We start from the raw sequence: 24,933 nt of genomic DNA on the forward strand, positions 1-24,933 counted from the left end.
GACAAAAGTAAATTCAGTGCACATAAACTGAACACCAAATATGTCTGTGGGGGCTTCTGTGTGGTAATCACTGGGGTAGGGGATAAAAACGTCCAAATAGAACAGTCCTGGTTCTTTTCTCCAAGGACCTCTCTCCCTCCTACCCCACAGCCCTGGGGTGAAGGTCTTACACTGGCCCCTGGTTCACCTCTTGCCAAGTCTCCAATCTACTCACAAGCTCCCCTGCTGTTGTTTCTCATGCAGAATGTTCCCTCGAGCAGCTCCCAGATTGGTGGGGGCAGTTAGGGCCCTGCTCTGGGAAATGCCCAATCTGACACTGGGTCATCAGAGCCATGAGAGGGGCCCCAGGGATGGGGTTCCCAGAGGAGGGAAGTGTGTGTGGAGTAGGCTCTGAGAAAGGAAAAGGGTAAGGCTGGTGTGTCTGGGACCTAGGGAAGTGGGAGGCCGGGATGGGGTGTCTGCCAAATCTAAGGAGGAAAGTGTGTCCCCCGGCCCCCTCCCCACCCCCATCCAACCCAGAGCCAGCCATGGGGCTGCGAGACTGCCCGCAGCACCGTGGGAGTGTTGGAGGCAAGGAAAGAGAGCTTCAAAAGGCCCCCCCAGGGAACCACCTACCCCCCCTTGTTATTTCTGGCTCCATTTACTTGGTCAAGAAGGGTGTCAGTGGTAATGCAAATTAGGAGGTGTTGGAGGTGCTGGCCGACACCCATCCTGTCCCCCTTCCAGCCCCTCCTCTCCCTCCCCCCATACCCACACTCATACAGTCGACTGGAACATCTTCAAGGTGCGGCTGGTGCCCTTGCCCTTGGCTGAGTTGGCATGGAGAGGGTGAAGCTCCCGGTTCTCAGGGACTTCTGCTTTTGCCATAAGGACAGGGGCAGCCACCAAGAGGACCGAGAGGGCCTCCAGCTGATGCCCAGGTCCTCCCCTATCCCAGTCCCCTCCTGCCCTTAGCCCTGCCAGGCTTCCCTAACATCTATATAGAGAGTCAATGCCCCAAACCATAGACTTCCCTCCCAGGCTGCCCACGGGAGGGGCACAGACTGGAGCTTTCTCAACATCACCTTCATGGCTATCTGCCCTCTATAGATGTCGTTTAAATCTAAAGAGGCACTTGGGGCAACCAGGGGGCACAGCTCTGAGTGCCAAGAATTTCTCTGGAGTCAACGGAGAGAAATCTAGGGAAGGGCAGGGAAAGGGGGTGCTAGGGGATCTCACATGCCCTTCCTACGTTATCTGGCTTGTGCCCCCAGACATCTTGTCTCACCCCTTCTCAGTTAGGATCCCCTGGCCCTTGATGTTTCATTCTTGGGTCTGACCTCAGTTTTTCCTGTGGTAACCAAAGTTGCTCGGTTCTTGTCCTTGCTGAGGGAGAAATGGGATTGGGGGAGCTGTTCCGCTCCCCCCCTACTCTATAGAGATGTCACTGAGCGAAACCCCCACCCCCTCCGTTCCTCATTAGTCCTAATCAGCGGGGTGAGGTGTTTCTCATTAACACGCTGACTCACCCACACACCCCTCCCTTTTGTTAGCAATAAGCTTCTGCCCTCACACACACACACACAACTAGCTTCTGAAAAGAGCTGTTGCTCTTCTCAGCTGATTGCCCAACAAAGCCTGCATGGAGACCAGCAGCAGGGCTGGGGTCTCCATTGTAGCTGTGCCTGAGAAAATCCTGGGGGAAGACAGGCAGGGCTGCAGGGTCCCCAAAGATGAGACAGGGAGGCCTGAGGGGCAGCTGGTGTTTGAAGGAGAGACTGAGGGCAGAGGGGCTGGAGCTGGAGAGAATGTTCTGTTCATGGGGCACTTGGAGACAAACGATGTACAGCTCAGTCTCTGTGAAGTCTTCCCCACCACACCCCAACCGCGCCATGGCTGGCTCTGAGTCTGTGCTGGTGGGAGCAAGCAGGTCTCCCCACACTGGGTGTATCTTCTCTTCCCTCAACAGGGGTCTTCTCTCCACTTTGCTCCTGTGAAAATCATCCCACCCACCCTCCATACCTTTCCAGGAGCCTACAGATCTAGATCTTTGCCCCCATGTTACTCCTACAGGTCCTAGTGCCACTCATATTACTCCTACAGAGAAATAAGGGGCCGGTGTCCTTATAGTTGCTCACGGCCTTGCTTGAGAAGAGAGGGATGTGTTGGCAGGGCTCCTCAGCCCCTCTTCCAGCTCCCCACCCACGATGTACTCTCCTTTGGTGGCGGGTGGGGGCATTAAATGAAAGGCCCTTAGTCTGGAGGTCCTAGGCTATGGGCATACTAGTTTTTCCTCTCATCCCTGACTTCCTTCCCAGCCCCCAGCAACTTTCCGCCCTGCACCTGAGCCCTTTCCCAGGTCTCCAGAAATCAAGGAGACAAGCTGCCAGAATCTGTACCCTATGTCCCCATGCTCCCCTCTCACTGATGACAGGGGGCATGTCCAGCTTGCGGGATACTCTGGGTTGCCTCCCACTTTCAGACATGCTCAAGGACCAGAATGGTTAGCTGGGTCATGCCACCTGCCTCCAGTTCATTCCCAGGTCATTCTTTGCCCCCTTTCTCAATGGCTAGGATTTCTCTTTGCCTAGTGTTGCTGTATCACCCCTAATTCATTCATGTCCTTCTAGCAAGTGCTTCCAGAGACCCAAACGGGACCCAGACCCCAAACCTGGGTGCTGCCTTCCTCCATGGGAGTTGTCTGAGGTGGGGGAGGACCAGGAGACACTGGGCACTCATGTGCCAGAGGTTCCAAAACCTTCTTTCTCGTGGCTTGTGAAACCATGTCCCATAGGGGTCACTTTTTCACCCTTCCTGGCAATCAGCACTTGGTTGCAGATGGAACCGAGGCTAGATGAACTTTTAGAGGCCAGCTGTAGTTGTTAACTGCAACAGAGCAAGGGAGGCTGGGAAGTCTCCTCATGGGGATCTGGACCCTGGCACTGAATAGGGAGGTTCTCCCTGGGTCTAGGGCTGAACCTCCAACCTTCAATGAGCAATTGCTCCTTGCCTTTTGTTTTTAAGTGAATCTTCAGCTAAAAGGGTCACGTGGAAATGAAAGGCTTCCAGAGTTGATGCATAAGTACATCAGGCCCTTTCTGCAGAGAGGTCAGCCCTGGCTAGGGCAAGGGTCACGGGTTCATGACCTGGCTCTGACCTCCTGGGCCAGAGACTTCTGAGGCAGCGGCTGAGCCTGAAACCCAGCACCCCTCCCCCTGCTCTGACCCGTAAGGGCATGGAACACTGATGTTCTTCCTCTTTGAGGCCCCTGCCTGGTTCATGGCATGCAGAAATCATCTGATGAAGAAACAGCTGCTACTGATAAATGAACACTCAGAGCTTCAGAACCTCTACCTGCCAGACCTGCAGGGAGGGAAAATTCAAGAGTCCCTGACACCTGTTCAGGGCTGGGGTGGCTGCTTTGTCATGAAGACACCCTCTGCTGCTCAGTATTTGTCCTAAATAAATTCCACATTACAAGTCATCTGTAGCCACTTGCATGCCCATGTTTCCAGGATCATCTTGGAACATGGGTGCCCCAAGCACGCCCTACCTACCCAATGCCCAACCTCCCATGGTGCTGCGTCCTTCAGACACAGTTTCCAAGACCTCCTGCTACTGAGAACTCTCCCCACCCCAGCCATGGAGGGCACAGACCTAGCGCAGATGGAACAGGTAAGTTTTATTTGGACTTTCAACTTGTTCAGAGAACTCAGGGGCCCCTACCTCCCCTTTCCAGTCTCCCTCCTCCATTTCCCCTCCCTGGGGGAAAGACTCAAGGTACAATACCATGCGTCTCTGGAGTCCTTGGCCCCTTCCCCACCTGACACACCCCTTCACTCCTCTGCACTGAGGAGGGGAAGGGTGTGAGGAGGTGGGGGGCCTGGAAGAGTTGGATCAGAATGGTACATGCACTGACAAGAGCATCCACTGCCACCTGCCTGGGGCTGAGACCTAGGAAGACTGGCAGTGGGGGAGTTGGATTCATCATGGGTGGCAGGCTCTTGCCATAGGAAGCTCCCCACCTCAGCCCCAGGGACCCCTGGTCTCCTGCTTACCCGTCCTTCTGAGGGTACAACTCTGAGGTAGATTTCACAGAGGGAATGTGGGTCGCTGGGGTGTGGGAAGGGGGTTAGCTCTTTTGAAGTTGATCTCCACAGCACCCTGGGCCCATCCTCAGGTTCTGGCCTGGGAAGCAGGGCTGATGACAACCACCCAGCTAACAGAGGCTGAGTCACACACAGGCTCCAGGGTACCTGTGGTGTCAGGGGCTCAAGTGGGGTAAGGGGTAGGGGGGATCTGCCTTAACAATCTGTGCCTTGGTGCTAGGGGCTCCAGGGGGAGGGCACGGGCCTGAAAGGCTGGCACAGATAGTCCCCAGGCCTGAGGGTCATAGTGCAGGGCCCCATAGGGCAACCTTTTTAGGTTGGATCCTTCCAGTCCTCCAGGGTCCCCCCTCTCCTCTCCCACCTTCCCTATTCCCCAGGGTGGGCAGAGGGGAAGAACAGGGCTGGCCTGCAGGGAATAGCAAAACACAAGATGTCTCTTTCCCTTAATGGGGGCCTATGCCATGAGCCCTGAGCTGGCCACAGGATGGAAGAACTGGCATCAGTGTTCAGGGCAGGCTCTGAGACCCCAAAAGGAGGTGTTCCCTGGGCAGAGCACAGCCTGAGAAAGATGGATATCTGGGAAGGGGGCTGGGGGAGCTCTTGGAGTTCTCTGATACCTTCCCCCCTCCCCCAGGCCCAAGCACTAGACATCTTCTTGGATCCAACCCTGTTTGAGAACAGAAAAGCAGAGGGAGAGGCTGGGTGGAGTACGTTCCTCCCTGTCCCAGCCCAGATCCCCACCTCCCAGCGGAAGTGAGGGAGTTGGGGAGAGCCTCGACTGACCTCCTGGGAAGAGCCAGGGCTGAGTGGTGCCTGGACCAGGGAAGATGGCACACATGTTGACTCGGTAGCTAGTGGAGGTATCTGGGGGTCGCAGGGGGCAGCGGCCCCCCACGAGATTCATGCAGCATTCAAAGTGAGTGAGTGTTTGGGGGTGATAGGAGAGGGCAGAGAAACAGCCATTGGGTGGGGGAGGCACCCTAGATCTTGCTGTTCTCCAGGTGGGAGTCAATGTGTTTGATGAGGGCATCATCCGGGTACCCGACAGGGAAACCCAGCTGGCAGAGGGGGCAGCTGCGAATGTCAGAGCCCACTGTCTCCATCAGCAGCTGTAGGGAGAGAGGGAAGTCACTGATGGTCTCCAACCCTCCCTCACCGTCCCCACAGCCCAGCCTGCCCTTTCCCTGGGACCCAGGACAGGGAGGGCTGCAACATGCAGAAGGGGTCTGGGCACCCTTTTTCCGCACCAGCTCCCACCAGTTCATCATCTACTCCCTGACCCAGGGCATAGGGTCCCTAGGAGGTATGTATTGAAGAGGTACGTATGCTCAGCCTGCCAGGACATCTGTGGTAATGAGGGAAGCCAAGACCCAGACAAGTACTCAGAGTGACTAAGACACTGCTGCCAGATAACTCAAAGCAATGGATAATCCCAAACAATGTACAAACCAAAAATAATTTTCTGTCTGGCTTTGGAATATATTTTGGTCCTTCCAGGTGACAAGGGTTGGATCTGACATTCAGGAAACTCATTATTTCAGTGAAATGATAGATCCCTGAGACAGGATTGTCTTCTAAGACAGACAAAAAAGAGCAGGGCCTCTGAGGCCTGACAGAGGGAACAGGATGAGCGGCAGGCCTGTCCCTGTGTCACCCAAGGCTCGCAGGGTCAGCATGGCCTTTATCACCAACATGAGAGTAGATGCCTACTACTGAGCGCCCCACTTAGGCCCTGTGCAGAGGGCGATAGGCTCATGGCCTCCCGCTTAAGAACCCTCTAATGGAATTAGATAATGTAATCATTGTCCTGATTGTGTAGATGAAAAAACTCAGGACCATATGGGATAGGTAACTTGTCCTAGGTCCCAATTACTAAATGTTGGAGTCTGGAATCAAAGCCAGGACTGTCAGTGAAGGCGGTACCCTTAACCACAAACCCTGAACAAGTTTTAGTGGTATAGACCCCAATCTATGCCAACGAAAGGCCCAAGGAGAGGGGGGTGAAGGACCTAGGCTACCTAAGCTCAAGGGAAGCAGGGATGGGGAGGTCAAAGGAAGGGCGCCCAGCCAATCAAGTATGAAGCGAGGGTGGAGCTGTCAGGTGTCTATCACCCACGCGGGTCTCCCACTCACGTTGATGGAGGGCCAGGACTGCGCGTGCTCGGCATGGGCATAGGCTGTAGCCGCGGGGGACTCCGGGATGGGGAAGCCGGCACAGAACGAGGCGCAGCGGATGGTGCCTGCCTCGGGGCTGGGCGGGCTTGGGGGCACGGCCCACTCCTCTTCTTCCGAGGGCTGCTTCTCGAAGCGCAAGCGGATGCCCTCGAAGGCGCGCCGCGGGCTGAGCGGCCTGCCGGGACCGTAGAGCTCGGCGGCGCCGTAGGCCCGCGGCTTGGGCAGCGTGGCCGCCTCGGCCTGCAGCCAGGGCGGTGAGGCGCCGGCGTAGCCCGCGCCCTCGGCCAGCTCCGAGTAGCTGCGCCGCCCCTGGAAGCCGGCCTTCGCGTGGTGGCTGGGCGGCTTGGCGTAGCCTCGCTCCGCCAGCGTCCTCTCCCCGGGAGGCAGGGGCGGCGGAGGCCGAGGCTGCGGGGCCGGGCAGGCGGGGGGCCCAGGGGAGCGGCGCTGTGGGCTGGGGGACTGGCACGGCGGCGGGGGCACCGGCGAGCGGCGCTGTGGGACGGGCGATGGGCAGGAGGGCGAGGCTGGCGAGCGGCGCTGCTGGGGCGAGGGGCACGGGGGCCCAGGGGAGCGGCGCTGGGGGAGGGGCGAGGGGCACGGGGGCCCAGGGGAGCGGCGCTGGGGGACGGGAGACTGGCAAGGGGGGCAAGGGGGCGCCGCTCGGGTGGGCGGGGATGGTGAGGGGCACTGGGGGGCCGGGGAGTGGCGCTGCGACAGCGGTGAGTGCCTCTGGCCTGGAAGAGAAGCGGGACCAGGTCAGGGGACAGTGGTGAGGAGAGATGTCAGAAATGGGGAGCCAAAGGCTTGCCTGCGACCAAAGCCCACCCACTCTCCCCTACCAACGCGAGTGAAAAAGGACCAGGCACAGGAAAAGAAGCAGAGGGTGGCCCCAGGATGCAGGATGGTAGCCATAGCTCCCCTCACCTCGGGGTCTGGCCTGGCCTCCCCTCCCTGCCCCATCTCACCACCACTCCGGGCCTGCTCCTGCAACAGAGTCCTCAAGATCCTCCCCTGCAGGGAACTCAGCTCCCTGAGCCGGCCCAGCTCCTCTGTCAGCTCGGTGTAAGCCAGCGCCAAATTCACTCTGAAAGATACCCCAGTCCCCTCAGGTCACAGCTTGACCCCAGCCTGCCCTGACCCTGAGGTCAGAGGGCAAGAAGCAGGGAAGAGGAGGGGGGATGTGGGTTTACTGTCACAACTGTGGAGCAAAAACTGGCTCTGCCCCAGCATCTGGCCCTCTCCTCCCCTCCAGGGCCCTGCAGTCCAAGTGCAGAAATCCTCTTGGGCTTTAAAGTCCAGGTTAAATGCCACCTCTTCCAGGGAGCCTCCTGCTGAAAAGTACCTGGGGCTATGGCAGAGGTTCCCGAACTATGGACTGGGGCTGGGGAACTCAGTGATTCCCAGGAGCCCCTGAATCCATATGTCACCGAGCACTGTCTGGCCTGAACACATCTTACACAGGTGTATGTGTGAATGTTTTTCTAATTTGTACAGTAGCTGTGATGAAGAAAAAAACAGATTCATCAAAAAGCTGCACTGAATTTATAGTAGCTTTTGTCAGTGTGAATTTTCTCAAAAAGCACATACTAGAAGTGAAAGCAAAATATGTGTGTTGGGGGCAGAGGGTCCACGAAGAACCCTCACTTTCATAGGCTGGGGACCAATGAAGAGCCCCTTTCCATAAATGAAGACGTGGCCTCCTGCCTTGGCAGAGATGCCAACTGATAAACTTGAACCCGAGTCTGTGCAGTTCTAGGTCCATTGCTCTTGCTTCTACCTCAAAGTTGCCCCTGACCTCCTTTCAGCCTTGCACCTCCCAGGAGCTCCAGGGAGCCCTTTAAGCAGAGATCTCTGTAAACAGCTGCTGTGCACCACACACTTCCAGGGGGCGCCACTCACACTGAACACTTATCAAAGGTCGCCTTGTTCTGGAACTCCACTGGAAGTTCCTCGAAGGTGTGGATTTTATCACTGTATTTCCATTGCCAGCACCCTGTCCAGGGCCTGGTACCCAGCGGATGTTCAGTAAGTAAATAATGAACTGAGCCTCTCTATGCATTTTTCTTTCTTCTTCTCTTTCTTCCTCCACTTCCTGCTCAGATCTTCTGGGCATCCACCTTCACAGAGCTGGAACATACTCTGAGCTTGGCAAAGACTTCGCCTACTTCCTTTCCCTTTGGGTCACTTTGAACCAGAACCTCTGAAGATTATCACTCTCAGCACTGTACCGCCCCTCTCTTTCCCCTTGGCCTACGCACCTCCAGGGAGCCCTTCCTGACCTCACGTGAGGCTCTGCTGTGGCCTTGGGTCACGGCCTTTACCTCTGTTCTGGGCTTGAACAGACCCTGGGAAGCAGAGGTTTTGGTTTTCTTGGATCCAAGTCCAAAAGGAACTCTGGAATTTTGTGGAAATTGAAGCTGGAAGGAAGTGGCACTCCAAGGCTCAGCCACTCCAGGTGGATCTCTTCTCAGAGGAGGCCCTTTAGCTCCAGGAGCTGTAGGGCCCTGGGCAGGAATGAGGTGGGAGGTTCTCCAGACCCTGAGGGCCCTGCCTCCATCCTATGATAAGAGACATGTGAGAGAGGATGTGTGTGGATGGGAGGGAGTGAAGGTAGGTGTGAGGCCAGTATGATGAGTGCGAGGAACATCGCGAGGTGTGTGTGTGTGTGTGTGTGTGTGTGTGTGTGTGTGTGTGACCCCAGAGGAGAGGAGGGGAAGTCATGAGGTTAGGGCTTCAGAAGGCAGGAAAAGCCGAGGTACTGAGGGTAGATAATGACTGAGCGCCCTCGCTCTCACTCTCCACTCTCTGGTTGTCTCTCTCTCAGTGGTCCTGGGGCAGAGCGGGGCGGTGGGTGAGACAACAGCCTCTCCCACAGCAAAACTATTTTTAACCCATTTGGGCCAAAGCCAAATTACTGCAAACAGGCTAGGATTCTGGAGGACAAGCTTACTTCTTAGGTGGGGAAGAGTGCTCACTATCTGATGGTGGGCAGGGATGGACAGGAGCAGAGAGGAAGGAATCCTTTTGCGAACTGTTGCTGAGGTGCTACAGCCCTCAGTCCCCTCACATCTCAGTCTTTGTGTTTGCAAATTGTGTCCTGTGTCCCCCAACCCTGATCTCATGGGCCTATTGGAAAAAATGCCATCTCCCCCATCAGACTGGAAAGTCCAGTCTGTGTATCCCATGTTAAACTGGGGACTCCCCAACAGAAGGCTTCCCGCTTCAGACCTGGGGCAATCTGAGGGCTGTTTCGCCCATCAGACTGGAAGCTTTCGGAGGATCATACTAACCCCTCAGTGGTGAAGGTGGAGAGGTTCTGGGCAGGACAACGATATAGAGTGTCCTCTAACCAAGCAGCCACAGTTTCTCTCCCCATCCATCCACAGTTACTGCTGTATCTCAGGTGACAGATACAGGTCGTTGCCTTCACACCCCGCCTTGGAGATCTCACCTGCCACACTCAGTTCCCAGGCCCCTATCTCTCCCCTGCTTGCCCTCCTCCCCTTGTCAGGAGCTAGCCCAGTTTCCACTGCCCAGCTCCTGGCACCCTCCTCACAGCAAAACAGACAGGCAAGAAATGGAAGGAAGGGGCTACTGGCCCACAGTGTCCAGCCCCTCGCAGCTCTGACCTGGTTGCCTGGGGCAGGCGAGGACTGTTCTCCTGGAACCACAGGCCACCTTCGCAGAGACCTCGAGACTGGTCAAGGTGGCAGGACCTGACCTCTTGATGCCTATGGCTCTTTGAGACTTCCCCCTTCATCGGGCATCTCTCCCTACCTCAACAAGCACAGGCCCAGGTTGTGAAATACACTAATGACCTGAATGACTCACATTAGAAAACACTGCCAATTCAGTGGAAAAAAATCTCAACTTCACAACACAACCAAGAGCTGCACATGTGCACCTGAATGAATGCACGTTCCACTTCCTGGCTTCCTGGCCCACACCTGAATGCTATTTTCCACCATTGCGACTGTCCAGGAAGGATAGGTCAGGTGAACGGCAGCAGATGGCTGCATTTGGGTGCTTCTTCATTGCTTAAATTATGGGGGAAAGTTCTGAGTCCCAGAACCTGGGAGGAACCCAAGGAGAAAAGGATCACAGATAATCTGTTATGACTGCTTATCACAGGCCAGGCATTGTACTAAGAACTTGACTTAATCTTCACAACAACCCTACACTGTTGTCACTTTTATTTCTATTTTACAGAGGAGAAAACTGAGGCTTCCAGAGATTAAGCACTTGACCAAAGTTATAAAGCCTAGTGGTAATGGAATTGCTGGAACTCTGACCTCCTGGATTCCAAAGTCCAGGCTGCTGACCACTAAGTTATATCCTACCTTCCAAAAGCATTAGGAGAGGGAGGAAAGGGAGAGATGGGAAGGCAGCAGAAGGAAAAGATGAGGAGGAGAAAGAGGCTGGGCAACTCTAAAGTGGCCTGGGAGCCCTGAGCACCACCACCCCTGCCCTGGGAGGGGAGAGGAAGGTGCCAGACATATGTGGAAGTGGAAGATCAGGGCTAGTAAGAGGCTGCTTCAAGGTCACACAGCAGGGATTCAAACATGCTCTTGGCACCTCAGCCTGCTGAGCTGGCACCTTCAGAGGAGCCAGAGTGCAAATGGCAGAGTTGGCAAGAAGGCGGACACCTTCCGCTGGAAATCTTTCCACCCTTCATTGACTTATCCTTTCATTCATTCTTTCCACAAGTAATTCTGGGATCTCCAAACTTGATCTGGAAGTAATAATCTTCACTGTTGTTGATACAGGTACTGAGATGAGAAAGGGTAGAGACCTCTATAAAAGGTCTCTTTCTGCCCCAAACCAGCTGGGAGACACATGAGCTTCCAAGTGCAGAGAGACTTCCCCAGGGAAGTTCACTGGGTGCCTGAGCTGCACTGACGCCACAGTGAGGATGCCTCAGAGTTGGAATCCAGGCCAGACTTGAGTCATAGATTAGAATTAGGGATGGGCGTGAGGTCAAGATTAAGGCTGGGGTCAGGGTCAAATTAGGGCCGGGGCTGAGAGTTCATTTTCCATTGCGGTCATTTTGAGTAGGGGTCAGGATGAAGGATAGGGTTAGTCAGGGATGGGATCAGTTTCAGGGTTAGGACTGCGATCAGGGTCAGAGCTGGCCATGGGGTCACAATCAGCAGCTGTCTCAGAATCAGGAGGAAAACAGAAATCCAGCATTCTCAGTCCTTCCATCCTTACCCATAGCTGCCCTCAGCTGCCCCCTGCCACCTCACCCCTGTGGGTAAATTTAGGGACCAAACTTTCCACTATACATAGGCACACCCAGCATCAGGCTTCCAGTCCGACCCTTGGGGAGGGGACCACAGGCACCAGGCCGTGGAGCGGACTTGAGGTTGCGGGCCAGGGGGAGGAGGAAGTTGCTTTGCAACAACCCAGTGCTCCACCACTTCCTTTCAGGCGCCTTGAGCCCCTTCACGCTCCTCGACCAGCTATGACTTGTGGTCCACAGAGCCTGGCTCTTCATGGCAGCCCTGCCATGCTTCCAGCACAGCCAGAAGTTCACTGTGTCTACACAGCCTCCCCTATGCTGTCAAACTTAGCAGCCCACAGAGAGGCTGGTAACCAGAGTCCTTGTTTAGGTGGGGGCGCCACACATCCCAATTTGCCCAGCACTGTCCTGATTCAGACTAGTTGTCCCAGCATAATTATTAATAATGCCCCCTTTCACTTTCAAAAGTGATGGGGTTTGATCAACAAATGATCTGGTCACCCTCCTATAAGGGCTTTCGACCTGAGGAAGAACCTGAACTGGAAAAACACCACATAGGTACTCTCAGCTCATGTGCTCAGGACCTGCTTGGTATCTGTACTTCTTTGGTTACTGAACTTCTTTGTACCTCAGTTGGCTCAGCTGTAAAAGAGGACAATACCTTCACGATGTTTTTTTTATGAGAATTAAATGAGATTTTGTCGGTAAATTACCTCGCATAGTGTCTGGCATGGATGAAGAACCAAGGGAGTGCCCAGGGGATGGGTGGAGATGGGGAAACTGTTTTGACTCTTTTTTTTGGAGATACCGGCTCAGTGGCTCTCATTGAAGAATGAGAGGAGGATGTGGAGTTTCCCATGTAGGGAGAGAGCGTGGGTAAAAGCTACTCTCTGCCTCTGCAGGGAAAGGGCCAGAGACACCAGTTCAAAGCCCACCAATCCCTCAGACCACAATGAGGTGGGAGTGGTGGCCCCAACTTCAGAACCCTTCCCCACTGGTGGGGAGCCCCCAAGGCTGCAAGTACTCAGGGGTTAATTCCTGTGAGGGTTGCCAGGTGCCCTGGCTGAAGGAGACTTGAAAGAAAGGAAGTAGGGAGGGTGAGAAGCGTGAAGGGGGAGGCCCTGGGCCTGCTGCTTCTGGGGCATGAGGCTAAGCTCAGGGTACATGGGGGTCTCCGACTTCCGTCCTGACCCACCCCACACTGCCCTTGACCTCTGTGCAGAGTTTCCATCCTCTCTCTCGGAGTTCACACTTCTCCCCCACCACTAACCGCAGCCCACGCAGAGGCTTGTGGGCGGAGAGAGGGGTATGGGGGGTGGGCGGAAAAGGGCTCAGGCTGCAGCGCTGAGCCCCCCACGTAGGGAAAAAAGAAAGACCTATAGTTTTCCTCCTCATCAGTCAAACTGAGCCCCATGACTTCTCACGGTGGACCCCTCACGGATGAGCCTCCTCCTCACTGGGCCCTCATTCCCCTCACTGAGCCCCTGCCTACCTAAAGGAGCCCCCTCTCCGCAATTTCCCTTCCACCCTCAGAACTGGTCACACTCTCAGAAAGGCCTATGACTCTAGCTGGGCCCAGAGGGGAGGGGGCCGCGGGTTCTGCACCTCCTATCTCAGCTGGGACCCTCCTGGGGTCCTTACCTCCCAGTGTATCTTCAGGAGCAGGGTGGTCTCCACTCCCACCTCCTTCTCATCACTGCCTGTGGTCCCTAAGTGATCCCCAGAGGCTCTTCCTCTGGGGACTTTGTCCCCCTGGACACTGGCTATCAGGTGCTGGGCTAACCAAACGGCAGGGAGATCTTGCCCAGATGTCAGACCTAGAGGGTGGCAGTCTCGTCTGGTCTAGTCCCCTTTGCAGAGGAACAGTGATGACCAGAGCTTGTGGGCCAGGGGCTGGAATGGGAGGGACCGGGAAACCTTCGGGCTGGGATTGCCTCTCAGGCCTGCCCGCTTCAGGATGAGTAGGACCTGTGGAGGAGAATTAATAGAGGCAAGAGCAGTATTGGGGGCGGGGGGGGGGGTGCTATCTTAATAGTCAGGACTCCCGCAATACAACAGGCTGCCCTGGAGGTGTCCAAGATGAGAATGGGGAAGAACCTTGTGGGGACACAGAAGTTTCCCCCATAAGAGTCGACCAAACTCCGGAATTTCCATGATGCTCTCTTTAGCTTTCGAAACCCCACCTGAATAATCCAGCCCCTGAATTCCTCTCCTAGGTAAACATGCATGTGAAATTCCCACTAGCCCGGAGGGTCAGGCAGAAGTAGAAGGAAGAGGAGGGGCGGGCGGGGGAAAGTGAGCTGACAGCAGGTGACTGAGGCCTCCTCAGGTGGGAGGACAGGGGAGGGAGCACCCGGGAAGCTGCCTATTACTAAAAGGAGCTGAGTTTATAAGAAAATAAAACTACCGGGGGAGTGAAGACTTCCTCTGAGAATTAACTCTTGCCAAGCCGGGGCTGTCCAGAGATGCTGGGCCTCGAAGGAAATGTGAGGCTGGGCAGGTAGGGCCTGGCTGACTCCAGGGCAGAGGTCCAGGAGCCCCTCAGGCAGAACCTGAACCACTGGGACAAGGGGAAGAGCGAGGAGGTTAAGGGAGGTAAGATGGCTCAGGCTAGCTCCAGAGCACAGTCCAGCTCCCTCTGGCCAAAGGAACTGGTGGGACAGGTACCTTGGGGTGGGAAGGGACGAGGCTGTTCTGGCCAGAATACCAGAATGGAGGATCCGACCTCCAAAAGCACCTTATGGGAGGGCTTCTATTTCACTCACGCATGCACAGCCTTGGCCCCTGGGATCTGCCATCCCTCCTCTGCCCTCACCCCTGTCACCTTCCTCTCACATCTCTCAGCAATGACTGACCTCTGAGCCCCTGAAGGAAACCTGAGGCCAGAGAGGGAAAGTCATTAAAGCGAAGCCACTCAGCAGCCCAGCAGCCCTGGATTCGAAGCCTGGCTGTTCAGGCCCCTGCTCTGCCACGAAAGTTCTCCCTTAGGGTTCAACAAACCAGGGGAATCTTCACCGCTGGTCTTCTAAGAGCAGTTGGACTCAGTGACCCATAAAAGGCCCTGCGGTGTGACTTTTGGGGCAAGCTAAGAATGTGTGTGTGTGTATGTTCCGGGTCTGGGCACACGGGCAAGGATGGGCTCTGAGACCCGGCCACAAGCTAGGGCGGACCCTCTCCACAGAGGCCCCCAACGCCCCATAGCAGACTAGCTAAGGGGTACCACCCACCAGTCCCACAAACTGGGTTCTCACCCCCCAGCTATCACAGCTCCACCCAGGCCCTCACCCCAGGGTGCAGAGGGAGGTGAGGGGTATCTCCAACTGGCCAGAAGCTGGGAGGAAAGTGAGGAGGAAGCCTGCTAGGGGAGGACCCCTGGGGTGTTATAGCTAGGTATGCCGTGTGATTGGGGGTGAATTCCTGCCCCTCTCTGGGCCTCAGTCTTCCTCTCCAATGAAAGTAGGGAGCATGTGCCACATACCTCATCTCCGGCGAGAGGAGTTAAGTGGAAGGAGATTTGCATTCTATTTCTCAGAAAGTGGGAGAGGATGAGTTGGGTGCAGATGTGAAAGGCATCAGGCTCTCTGCTGCCAGGCTGCCGCTCCTCTCCCTTGCCACTCAGTACTGCCCCAGAAGCCCTTACCATTAGGCTCCCCACTGACACAGCCCCCTCTCTACTTCCTGCTGCCCTTCTTTCCTGGCAGGATTCCAAAGGGACACCCCAGCAGAGTATGCTCTAATTCCCCTCAAGCAAGCTCTTCCAACCCTAAGCTTCAACTTTCTCCTGAGATAGAAGATGAGGTACCACAAATACTGAAAGAGATCATCTCCTTCCTCCGTGTCAGAGAGGGAAGGGTTAACCCAAGTGGCTGGGCCTTGTTATTGGGACAGAAAACGCAGCCCCAGAGAGGCCCAAAAACTCACTAGGAGACACAGAACACAGCAGCAAAACCACTGCGGAAGCTTCTCTCAACCCCTGACATCTTGAGAAGACACAGGCTTGGGTTCCAGAGGAAAGTAAACGGAACCTCCCCGAACCTGAGCACCCTAGAACCTCACTCCTTCCTGTGAAAGATGCAGAGCCACACAAGCAACCCAAACCCCACAGCCCTGCCAGCTTGGAAGAGAGGTCCCCCAAACAATGCCGAAGGGGAGAAGTCAACTAAATGGGGGACCTGGGAAATGCCACCCCCGGGTTGTAGAGGTCAAGGATTACAGACATGACTTACTGATCATCTCCAACTCTTTTCACCCACGCCATGTCCCGCTCCGACTGGTTGGAGGCCAGATCCTAAGGGGGAAGATTGACAGGTCAAATGCCAACCTTGCCTTGCCTAGACTCCGCTTCTCTACTATTCCCAGGGCTGGTTTGTAACCAGTGAGGAAGTCCAGAACCTCTAAAGACTGTTTCCAGCAGCCCCTAGACTTTTGTGGAGCTCTGGAGGTGCCAGAGCAGGGGCCTGGGGTCAGTGCCCCACTGCCATTTACCTGGGCCCGGGTCTCCTGCAGCTGCTTAAGCTCCTCCTGTAGCCGCTCACACTCAGCCTGGAGCTGCTCCTCTCGAAGCTGAGCCCCCCGCGCCTCTCCCTGGGCAGCCTCCAGAGCCTCTTCCAGGCGCCTCCGCTCCAGCTCACTCACACTCGGCGTGGGGCCTGGCCAGCCTGCTAGCAGGGGAGAGAACAGTGTCAGGCTGGGTCCAGCTGCTGGGCACCCTCCACTGACTCCCTGATCAGCACAAAGTGCAAGAGGTGAGGCCTGCAGCATGAGGGATCCAAGAGAAACAGCTACCCCAGGATGAGAGATACCTCTACTGAGGGCAATGAGGAAGGAGGGGCTGAGCTGCTTTTTCTAATCCACTTGGAGGCCAGGGAAAAAATAAGATGGCCTCTTGAAGAGTTTCATAGGCCAGATTCAAGTATCAGAGCATCCCCAGGGGCCTCTCCTAAATCACAACCTAAGACAGGCAGGGGGACACTGGGTGGGGGTGCCCTCTGCTGACATCTATAGGAATTGCATGAGGGATGAGGGAGTTGAGAGGGAGATACATATATGTCCGTGGCAGAAATTGGGGTAATAGTGCATGAAGTGAGGGAAGAGGTGGCAAGGAGGGATGGGTGATTATGGGGGGAATTTAAGGCATTATAATGGGGTGTTGACCACCTGAGAAGCTGGAGGTGTCTAATGGTGTTGAAATGGGGGTTGGTTTGGTTTGGGGAATTGGGGTAGGGAAACCAGGGATCACTGAGATCTCACCGTGACTCAAGCTAGATCCCCCTCTCAGAGCCAAGTAGTGCAGGTCCAGATCAGTGCAGGGCGGGGCAGGGGCAGGCGGGGGGCTCAGGCTGGAGAAGGCTGCATCCCGGAGGCCCTGTTGCTGCCGCAGCTGCTGCTCCAAACCACAGATCTGCCGCAGGTGGGTCTCCACCAGGGCCCGCTGAGGAGGGAGACAAAGAGGTGAGGGTCTGCACAGGGCCAGGGTGTCCCCCTGGACCCCCAAATCCAGGACTTCACCATGTCTGGATAGCCATCACCCCCAAACTGAGCACAGGCCCCAGGTCACACATCCCACCTCTACCCTCCAAGTGGCCATGAGTGCAAGGTCTCCTCTCTCAGCAACTGATGTTTCCGGCTACTGCCCCTAGCAAGGTATAAGTTAATGCTTCTTCCACATCACTAACACACAGGGACACCTATAAGAACACTTGGCCCCCTGTCCAGATACTGCTACCTCCTCAGGACCATAGTAACTTCCATTTGCATATGTGACAACCACTCTGGTTTCATCTACCTCATCTATAACATGGGAATAACCATGCCTACCACTTAGGTTTGTTATGAGGATGAAAATGAGTAACTTTAACCAAAGAAATAAGTGTTTATGATTATTAAAGCAAAGCATTTTTACATGAATGCACACAATAGCTCAACAAGGTTGTTTATTTGCTCCACTTTTCAGAGGCAGGACAGAGGCTAAATGCCGTAGGTAACAGCTAAGAGTCAGCAGAGACCATGTCTCCTGATTCGGACTCCTGCCCACTCGCTCACATGTATGGCCATGTCCTGACCCAGAATCACACACATGCCAAGATCCATCCCAGCAGCCACAGACACTTCTGGTCACCTCTGCCTTCACCTACACAGCCTTCCAAGCACGGTACCATAGGCAGAGGGTTGACCCAGCAGGAGACCCAAACATACACGCAGAGACACAATGTTCTACAAGATCACTCACACAGTCACCTCCTGTCACTGCATGGTCACTGCATGGCCAAGATGTACACAGTAACTCACAACCTGGACGACACACAGAGCCCCACTTGCAAGGCCAAAGAGACACACACGAACACGGCAGGGTGCACATCACAAGCACATACACACACGGAATGGCATGCAATCACATAACCAGGGTCATACCCTCCAGCACCCCAGCTCCCTGGGCCTCACCATCTCCCCCAGCTCTGTCTCCAGGTCGCTCTTTTCCACACAGAGTTTCTCATAAGCCTGGATCATCTCCCCGAGCTGTTCTTCCTGCTCCTTATTCTTCTGTAACTGGATGGGACCCAGAGGGGTGGGATGCATGACAGTCAGGCCCATCTTTGACTTGGAGCTGAGTAGCTCCCTGTGCCTCCCAATCCCACCCTCAGCACCCACTGAAGGGGCAGGAGGAGCTGCAGCTGGCTCTAGGGAGGACCACAGCCATCTCTGATCAAGGGAACAGAAGGCCAGAGGCTGGGGAGTGGGGATAATGTCAGAGACTGATTGGAGCAAGGAGCTCAGGGAAGGCTAGAAGGCCTGCAAGGGACTTACCTCATGCTGGAACTGGTTGAGCCGTTGCTGCAGGCTGACCTTCTCCACCTCTAACAGGGAGCCATCCTTGATTTCATACAGAGAGAAGCTGTGCTCTTCTCCAAAGTCATTGATCAGTGGGTACTGCGGGTGGGGCAGGCCCTCAGGAGAGCTGGTGCCCAGCTTCCTGCCCAGGCTTCAGCCTCGCTGTGCCCCTACCTCACAATCTGCCTCAGAGTCCTTGCTTCTCCCTCCCCTCTCCAGTGGGATCTGTACATCCCAATTCTCATGCGCCTGTAGGCGGCACCCACTAACCAGATCTCTTTTAGATCTAAGGTCTCACCACTCCAAAGCAGATCCCTCCTGATCCTTTCCTAATTGGCACTGGGCTCTCTGGAGTTCCCATCCAGAGGAGCCACATCCCTCATGGGCGACCCTCGAGTTCCAAGAATCTGTACCCTGACTCCTCTTTTGGATCCTCAGTTCTTGTCACTCAACAGCCCTCCCCCCGCTCCCCCTCCCCCACGCCCCATAACCAGATCCCTTTCATCTCTAAGTTCTGACCTTGATCTCATAGACTTTGAGGCGGCGGCGGAGGGTGGCATTCTCCCTCTCCAGGCCCCCTAGCCGCTCCTTTATGTCTCCATAGGCCGTGATGAGGGCAAAGTGGGAGGCAGAGCACATGTCTCCCCCAAGTGAGGGGTCTCCAGGGGCATCCAGCCACACCTCACTGGGCCCCAAGGCCTCCTGGGTCAGGATGCTGATGTCATCCTCAAACATGGACTCCATGGTAAGGGCCTGGGCTTCGGCCCCCACTGGGCCACCTGGGAGAGCACAAGCAATAGTGGAAAGGGCAGCCTAAACCTTGTCCCTGATACCCCTTCGTCTGGCCCAAGGAGCCTGTGAGCAGCTAAGATGCAGCCTGGTCGTGCCCCATCTCCCACAGTCCCCTCCAGACTACCAAGCCCTATTTTCTCTTCTCTGTGACCTGGAGGGAAGGGGATGAAACCAGGTAAAATTTGGGCGTGGGGGCGACAAGCAGGGACAAATAAACCAGGCTAGCAGCAAGGGAGGGCTCCTTCTGGAACCCAGGGAGACCAGTGGACAGGAAGAGAGTTGCCTTCCCAGCATAGGGCCCAGACAGGGGTCTGCCTTGACTCATCCCTCAGCCCCATTTCCACCCCAGGCCTCACTTCCCCAAATACCTCTCTGCCAAGCTCCTCATCCCAGGCTTCTGGCACCCCTGGCTCTTCCCTAAGGAAGGCGAAGTGCTTCTGGGAGGGTCAGCCCCACCACTGTCAGCATGTCCTCTGCTGGGCCCCCGCCCAACTTCCTAGCTTCCTCCTGCAGGATCCCAGAGTTCAGGAACAGGAAATGCCTCCCCCACTCACACCCAGGCTGTGGCAACCCTCCAGGCCTTCCTCACCCCTGACCTGGGACCCACAGGAAGTCCTCCCTGAGTGTCAGAGGATACACAGAGGGGAAGGGGGCGCTCTGAGAGAGGACTAGGGCCCAGGTGAAAAGGGCCAACAAAGAATTCCCTAGATGGCCCTGTGGGCTCCCCACAGGGAAATTGGGCAGCCCTGGGAGGGGACTGGAATGACTCAGGGCTCCCAAAAGAGTAAGCTAGGCAAGGGGGTGCCTGTGTACTTCTGGCCCTGTTTATGAATGTCTGTGGTTGGCATATGTGGGTGTGTGTGTGTGTATGTGTGTGTCTGTGAATGAGTGTAGGTGTGTCACAGTCAATGAGTGCCTTCGCGGGGCTGCGGGTGGGAGTCGGGATGGAGTTGGGAAGTGGCCGTGTTTGTATGTGCGCGTGTGTGCACGCGTGCGTGAGCGTGTGTGAAGGGTGGGCACGTTCAGGGCCGTGTGTCACGTGAGGCACTATGGGAATGTCCGAGGTGTGCGCGAGCGCGCGTCGGAGCCCGTGAGCGCGTAGGACAGGGGGCTCCTGAGGTGTGAGTTGAGATAGTAGGGTCCGCGACCCCCCAAAGCTGGGCAGCGGATCCTGTGGTGAAGCGGGCGCAGACCCAGCCCCCGCGCACCCCCCACGCTGCTTCCCCTATTAAGTGCCAGGGAAACGCGTGTGACCAGGTCTGAGTAAGGAGTGTGTGCGCGTGTTTGTAGGGATGGCCCCACCTTTAACTCCTTCCTCCCCAGGCCCATCCCCCCCCCCAACTCCGCTTGCCAGCGCTCACCACACACACCCGCCCACCGGACCCCTGCCCACCACCTCGGGCCCAACTCCACAAGCGGGATTCTGTCCCCTGGGGCACCTCGACAACTGTTTCCTTCCGTATTCCCCCCTCTGCCCAGCAGCCCCGGGTGAGCGCCACAGAAGGTGGATGGGGAGGGGGGGTGCCTCCTCGGGCCAGGGCCCCTTCTGCGGCTCCTTTAAGAGCCGCCCTTTAAACCCCTTCAGCTCCGCCGACAAAAATTATCGCCCCTCCCATCTCGGGGGCTGAGACCACTCAGCCCCCTCCCCCGCTGCTGGCCGGGCCCGGAGTCCGTCATCCCCGGGCCAGGGTAGGGGCTCCAGTGGCGGTGCGGCCTGAGGAGCGGCGGAGCAGTGCGAAACGGGGGGTATGCGGGCGGCCGACGTCGGACCCTTCCCCTCCCGGCTATCCTGGGCCAACTGCTGGCCAACCTCCTCCCATCCCCCTCCTGCGACCCCCGGGGGCCGGCCTCCGGCGCCGCTCCCCTCCCCCGCCCAGCCCCGCCGGGGACTCACAGCTGCCGCCGGTTCCTGCTTGTAATCGCAGCTTACCCCCTCCGCCTTCTCCCTCCCCAGACGGGCACCGGTGCCCCCACCCCCCTGGCACCGCGCTCTGCTCTCGCCCTGTCGCCGCCGCCGGGTCTCTCCCCACCCCTGCTCCACTTTTCAGAGGCAGGACAGAGGCTAAATCCCTCCCGCCCCGCTCCTCCTCCGCCGCCGCCTCCTCCTCCTCCCCGGCTGCTCTGGGTTTCTCCAGCTGGGGAGGCGCCCCGGACCCTGCCTAAGCCCCGCGCGTTACGGCCAGGCCTGGCAGCGCGCCCGGCGCCCACCGGCTCCCTGCCGCGCCGGCCAGCGCTCGGCGCCCCCTCCCTGACGCCTCCCTAACGCGGTGTGGCTTTGCGTGGGGCGATGTGTGTTGGGGGCGTCTGCGGACCGCGCCAGGGCTCAGGTGTTGCTTTGATTTTTGTTTTGGACTGTATATTTTGGGGGAAAGTGAGCGTATTTTTTATTATTATTATTATTATTATTATTATTATTATTATTATTTATTATTATTTTGGTCTTTGCTCTTTTGAGAAGGAAAATAGTAGACCTACTCGTCATTGCTCTTGGGCATTGCTGATAATAAATACACTGACCATAGAATCCAGTCGGAAAGATTAGAGTTAAACCAGGAACTTTCGGAAGCGAAAGTTAACTAAGGAGGTCAAAGGTTCATTTAGGAAGGGGGACAGCTTTCCTTCCCGCTACACAATCCCTTTCCCCAACACACAGAAGCACCCATAGGCCAGCGAAATTAAGAAACAACAAATTTTACCCTTTGCATAAAGATTATTTGAGCACCTGCCAAACTACTGAGCAGGAGATGCAAGTTTTTTTGTTTTATGTTTTTTTGTTGTTGTTTTGCTACTCTCCCACTGTGGCCTTAGACAAGTTACTTAACCTCTCTGAATAAATTTGGAGATAATTCCCAACCCCTGAAACCAAGGGAGAAGAATGGGGATTAGAGCTAAAAGCGCTCTATGACACTATAGATATTAAGTCATTTTGGTCAGCTTGGCTGCAGGTAGCAAATGATGGGGGAAAGGAGGACTCTGGCTAATCCTTGACAAGCCAACCCTGGAAGCAGGGTATAGGTTGGGGAAGCGGTGGGTGGGGGTGGCGGGGGCGGCCTCGGGCTTTGGGTAGGTTTAGCATTTAGCTGTGAAGTATCCCATCTGGAAGGAGGGTTCATGATGCTAGCACTTGAGTCTACCTTTTTGGTTCTTGAGGGGTGGAGGGATGAATCTGGAAGGGAAGAGGAGTGAGCTTTGAAAAGCAGCAGAAGCTGCCATCTTGCCCCACTCTACGGAGAAGATAAGACTGAGGGGTGAGCTTCTCCTATGGGAGCCAGCAGCTGGACTGTCTCTTCAAAGAAAGAGATTCTCACTGGCTTCCTCCTCCTCCTGCTGGGTTCCTTTTATAGTCCACAACAGGAAGGCAGGTCAGCCACTTGCTCTCTAAAAGCACTAGCTTTCTTTGAGCCACGTGGGAAAACCCATTTGCCCTCTAGATATGAAAGATACCCAGCTAGGACATCCATGGCCCCACTAATCTCAAAGGCTAGGCAGATGTCACCTTCCTTAATGCTGTACAAGTTCTCTTCTGAAGCAGAAGACTAGGCAAAAGATTGGAGCTAGGCTAGAAGATGTGGGGCAGTCTCTGAGGGCTTGATGAGTGTGGATTTGGCCACCAACTGGACCTGTGAAACTGGCAAGTCCTCCCTCATTGGAAAGGGTAATGGGTCCAGCTACCATCTGAGCACATACTCCAGCGGATGAGTTGTCGGCTCCTGCCACTGCTGGGCTGCTCAGGGAATAGACCTGAGTCACAGCCAAATGGTTTTAACCTGGGTTCTGGGTGGTTGGCAAAAGCCCAGCAGAGATTAGGCCTGGGGTGACCCTAAAGTACCCCAACCCCATCCCTAATCTGGACCTGATCTCATCGCATTATCCCCGTTTCTGGTTTTGTTGCTCACACAAGACAGTTCCGAAAGCAGGGACAGTATCCCATCCATCTTCATATCCCCAGGTGCCTCGATGGCACCTGCTCACTCATAGCATATTTATGCAGCAGATTTCTTGAACACCTATTATGTGCCAGATGCTGTGCTGAATACAGTGATGAGTATGTCTCTGAAAAATGAACATGTCTCTTGCCCTCATGGAGCTTATATTCTAGTAGAGGAGTCAGACCAAAAGAAAAGATTAATAAATGAAACAACTACAAATTGTGATAAAGGGTAAAAAGACACAGAGAAGAATGATAAGTGGGATCTGCTTTAGATGTAGTCAGATGTCTCTGGTGAGGTGACATTTAAGCTAAATCTTAAAGAGTAAGGCGTGTTCTTGGTTGAGTGAATAAATGAATGAAGCAGTGTTAACTTTGAATCAGTTACTCCCCCTTTCTAGGCCTGTTTCCTTACCTGAGAAAGCTGGAAACTGGTCTGAATTCCTTTTAAGAACTCATGATATTATCAGGGCTCATCATGGTAGAGGCAGAAAAAGGGAAAAAATAGGGGCATGGTAAAGGGTAAGTGAGGTAGGAGCTAAGGTGGGAGAAGGAGAGGAGGGAATGTGGCAGACAGCTGGTCAGGCATGAGTTGTAAACATTTCTAGAAGGCGGTCACAGCCACAATAAGAGAGGACCCGCCTCCAGTAGTTACTGGTAGGAAAGAGCGCAAAAGCAGGGCCCGAGTTGCCCCTGCATGTTTCCTCCTTGGGAACCATCAAGGAGAGACTGTCTCCCATTCCAGGACTATTGCTCTGGAGTGACTTTCTTTCCTGTCCCATTCTTGCCTGAAAAGAGTGGGAGGAAGTGGCATTAGCAGCTGGTGAAGAGATTGAATCAAAATAAAAACCAGATGACTCAAATAGAACCAGGCAAGCAGGAAAATTCATTAGACACATATGACAATGCAGGATCTGGCTGTCACCTTAGCCCTCCTGTTCTAGACCTTAGAAAATTAGGGTTCACTACAGAACCATTCTTTGACTCCAACTGCAGTTGATGGTCTTCCATCAAATCGGAGGTTTGGGCAGTGGTATAAAGATATCCCCACCAAATCCCCAAATTTCTCTGGAGATAATGCACATCCTCTAATCCAATTAGACAGGTTTGGGTAGCAATTGTTTTAGTAACTTTTTGTGCTTCATGTTCATAACCATGTTCATTTCTGCTATCTCCTAAACAGAATTTTAAAAATTGTTGTATTACAATTTTGAATAGTTACTATGTAAGCTCGATAGGAGGATTTTATTTGCTTCATTCTCTGCTATATCCCCAGTGCTTTGAACAGTGCCTGGTACATACTTAATAATTGTTGATCAATTAATTAATGCACATGCAAGGCCCTGCCTAAGAACTTTATATGTCTTTTATTGGAATTCCTATTTTACAGATGAGGAAACTGAGGATCAGAAGAGTTGTAGAATTTGCCCAAGGTCATACTCAAAAGACTATACAATATTTTGAAGGGCAGTGCTCAGAAAATAGCAGGCATTGCTCATCGCTATGAAGAGCTTATTCATACAGAACCATTTCTTAATTCTGTTTCCCTCAGGACTGTGACAGGCTGCCCCTCTGCATCCAGAGCTGAGGCTAGGTGCCAAAGCTGAGATGTACTTTCCTTTCAGACAAGAAGGTACATTTCATCGCTTCTCGGCCTTTTGGCTAAGATCAAGCGAAGAAGGTACATTTCACACCGAGGAGAGCTCAGCTCAGGAACTTAGGGCCTAGGAGCACCTGGGAGAGGAAACAGCTCAGGCTTTTCAGGCCTCCAGCCCATGCTGCACTGGCCAGGATCAGCTGACAGCACTGGGGTCATTCAGATGTGGAGCTTACTCAGCAGCCCTGTGGCCTTTCTGGCCACCAGGCACCAACATCCACCC

General features: G+C 54.9%; 1 protein-coding gene across 7 annotated transcripts; it reads right to left on the reverse strand.

The window, feature by feature from the left end:
* Positions 1-3,641: 3,641 nt before the first annotated feature.
* TBKBP1 (TBK1 binding protein 1) lies at positions 3,642-21,152 on the reverse strand. 7 transcript variants are annotated; one of them, XR_002777682.1, is made up of 11 exons: positions 19,494-20,430; positions 18,853-19,112; positions 18,310-18,432; positions 17,947-18,051; positions 16,756-16,936; positions 15,991-16,166; positions 15,732-15,793; positions 7,229-7,347; positions 6,222-6,997; positions 4,872-5,197; positions 3,642-4,755 (listed from the first exon to the last, which is right to left on the reverse strand). XR_002777682.1 is itself a non-coding variant. In XM_023524683.1 (11 exons), the coding sequence occupies exons 3-11, from the start codon at positions 19,075-19,077 to the stop codon at positions 5,069-5,071; spliced, it is 1,839 nt and encodes a 612-aa protein (XP_023380451.1). In that variant the 5' UTR covers positions 19,078-19,112; positions 19,494-19,632; positions 21,020-21,147; the 3' UTR covers positions 3,642-5,068. The 7 variants fall into 7 exon arrangements, 5 of the variants coding, with proteins under 5 accessions (XP_023380451.1, XP_023380447.1, XP_023380450.1 ...); XR_002777681.1 differs by having other exon boundaries at positions 3,642-3,942; positions 4,038-5,197; XM_023524683.1 differs by adding an exon at positions 21,020-21,147 and having other exon boundaries at positions 3,642-5,197; positions 18,310-18,375; positions 19,494-19,632.
* Between the last annotated feature and the right edge of the window lie 3,781 nt (positions 21,153-24,933).

The sequence above is a fragment of the Pteropus vampyrus genome, unplaced genomic scaffold (genome assembly GCF_000151845.1).
Source record: "Pteropus vampyrus isolate Shadow unplaced genomic scaffold, Pvam_2.0 Scaffold486, whole genome shotgun sequence".
Taxonomy (NCBI): Eukaryota; Metazoa; Chordata; class Mammalia; order Chiroptera; family Pteropodidae; genus Pteropus; species Pteropus vampyrus.

What these genes read in the sequence shown, in the direction of transcription:
- TBKBP1 (XM_011382702.2), bottom strand. Translation starts at nt 19,077, where the DNA reads ATGGAGTCCATGTTTGAGGATGACATCAGCATCCTGACCCAGGAGGCC. An exon ending in TGCAGGAGACCCGGGCCCAG is followed by an intron (nt 15,794 to 15,990) that starts GTAAATGGCAGT and finishes CTTCCCCCTTAG; the next exon opens with GATCTGGCCTCCAACCAGTC. An exon ending in AAAAGAGTTGGAGATGATCA is followed by an intron (nt 7,348 to 15,731) that starts GTAAGTCATGTC and finishes GGTATCTTTCAG; the next exon opens with AGTGAATTTGGCGCTGGCTT.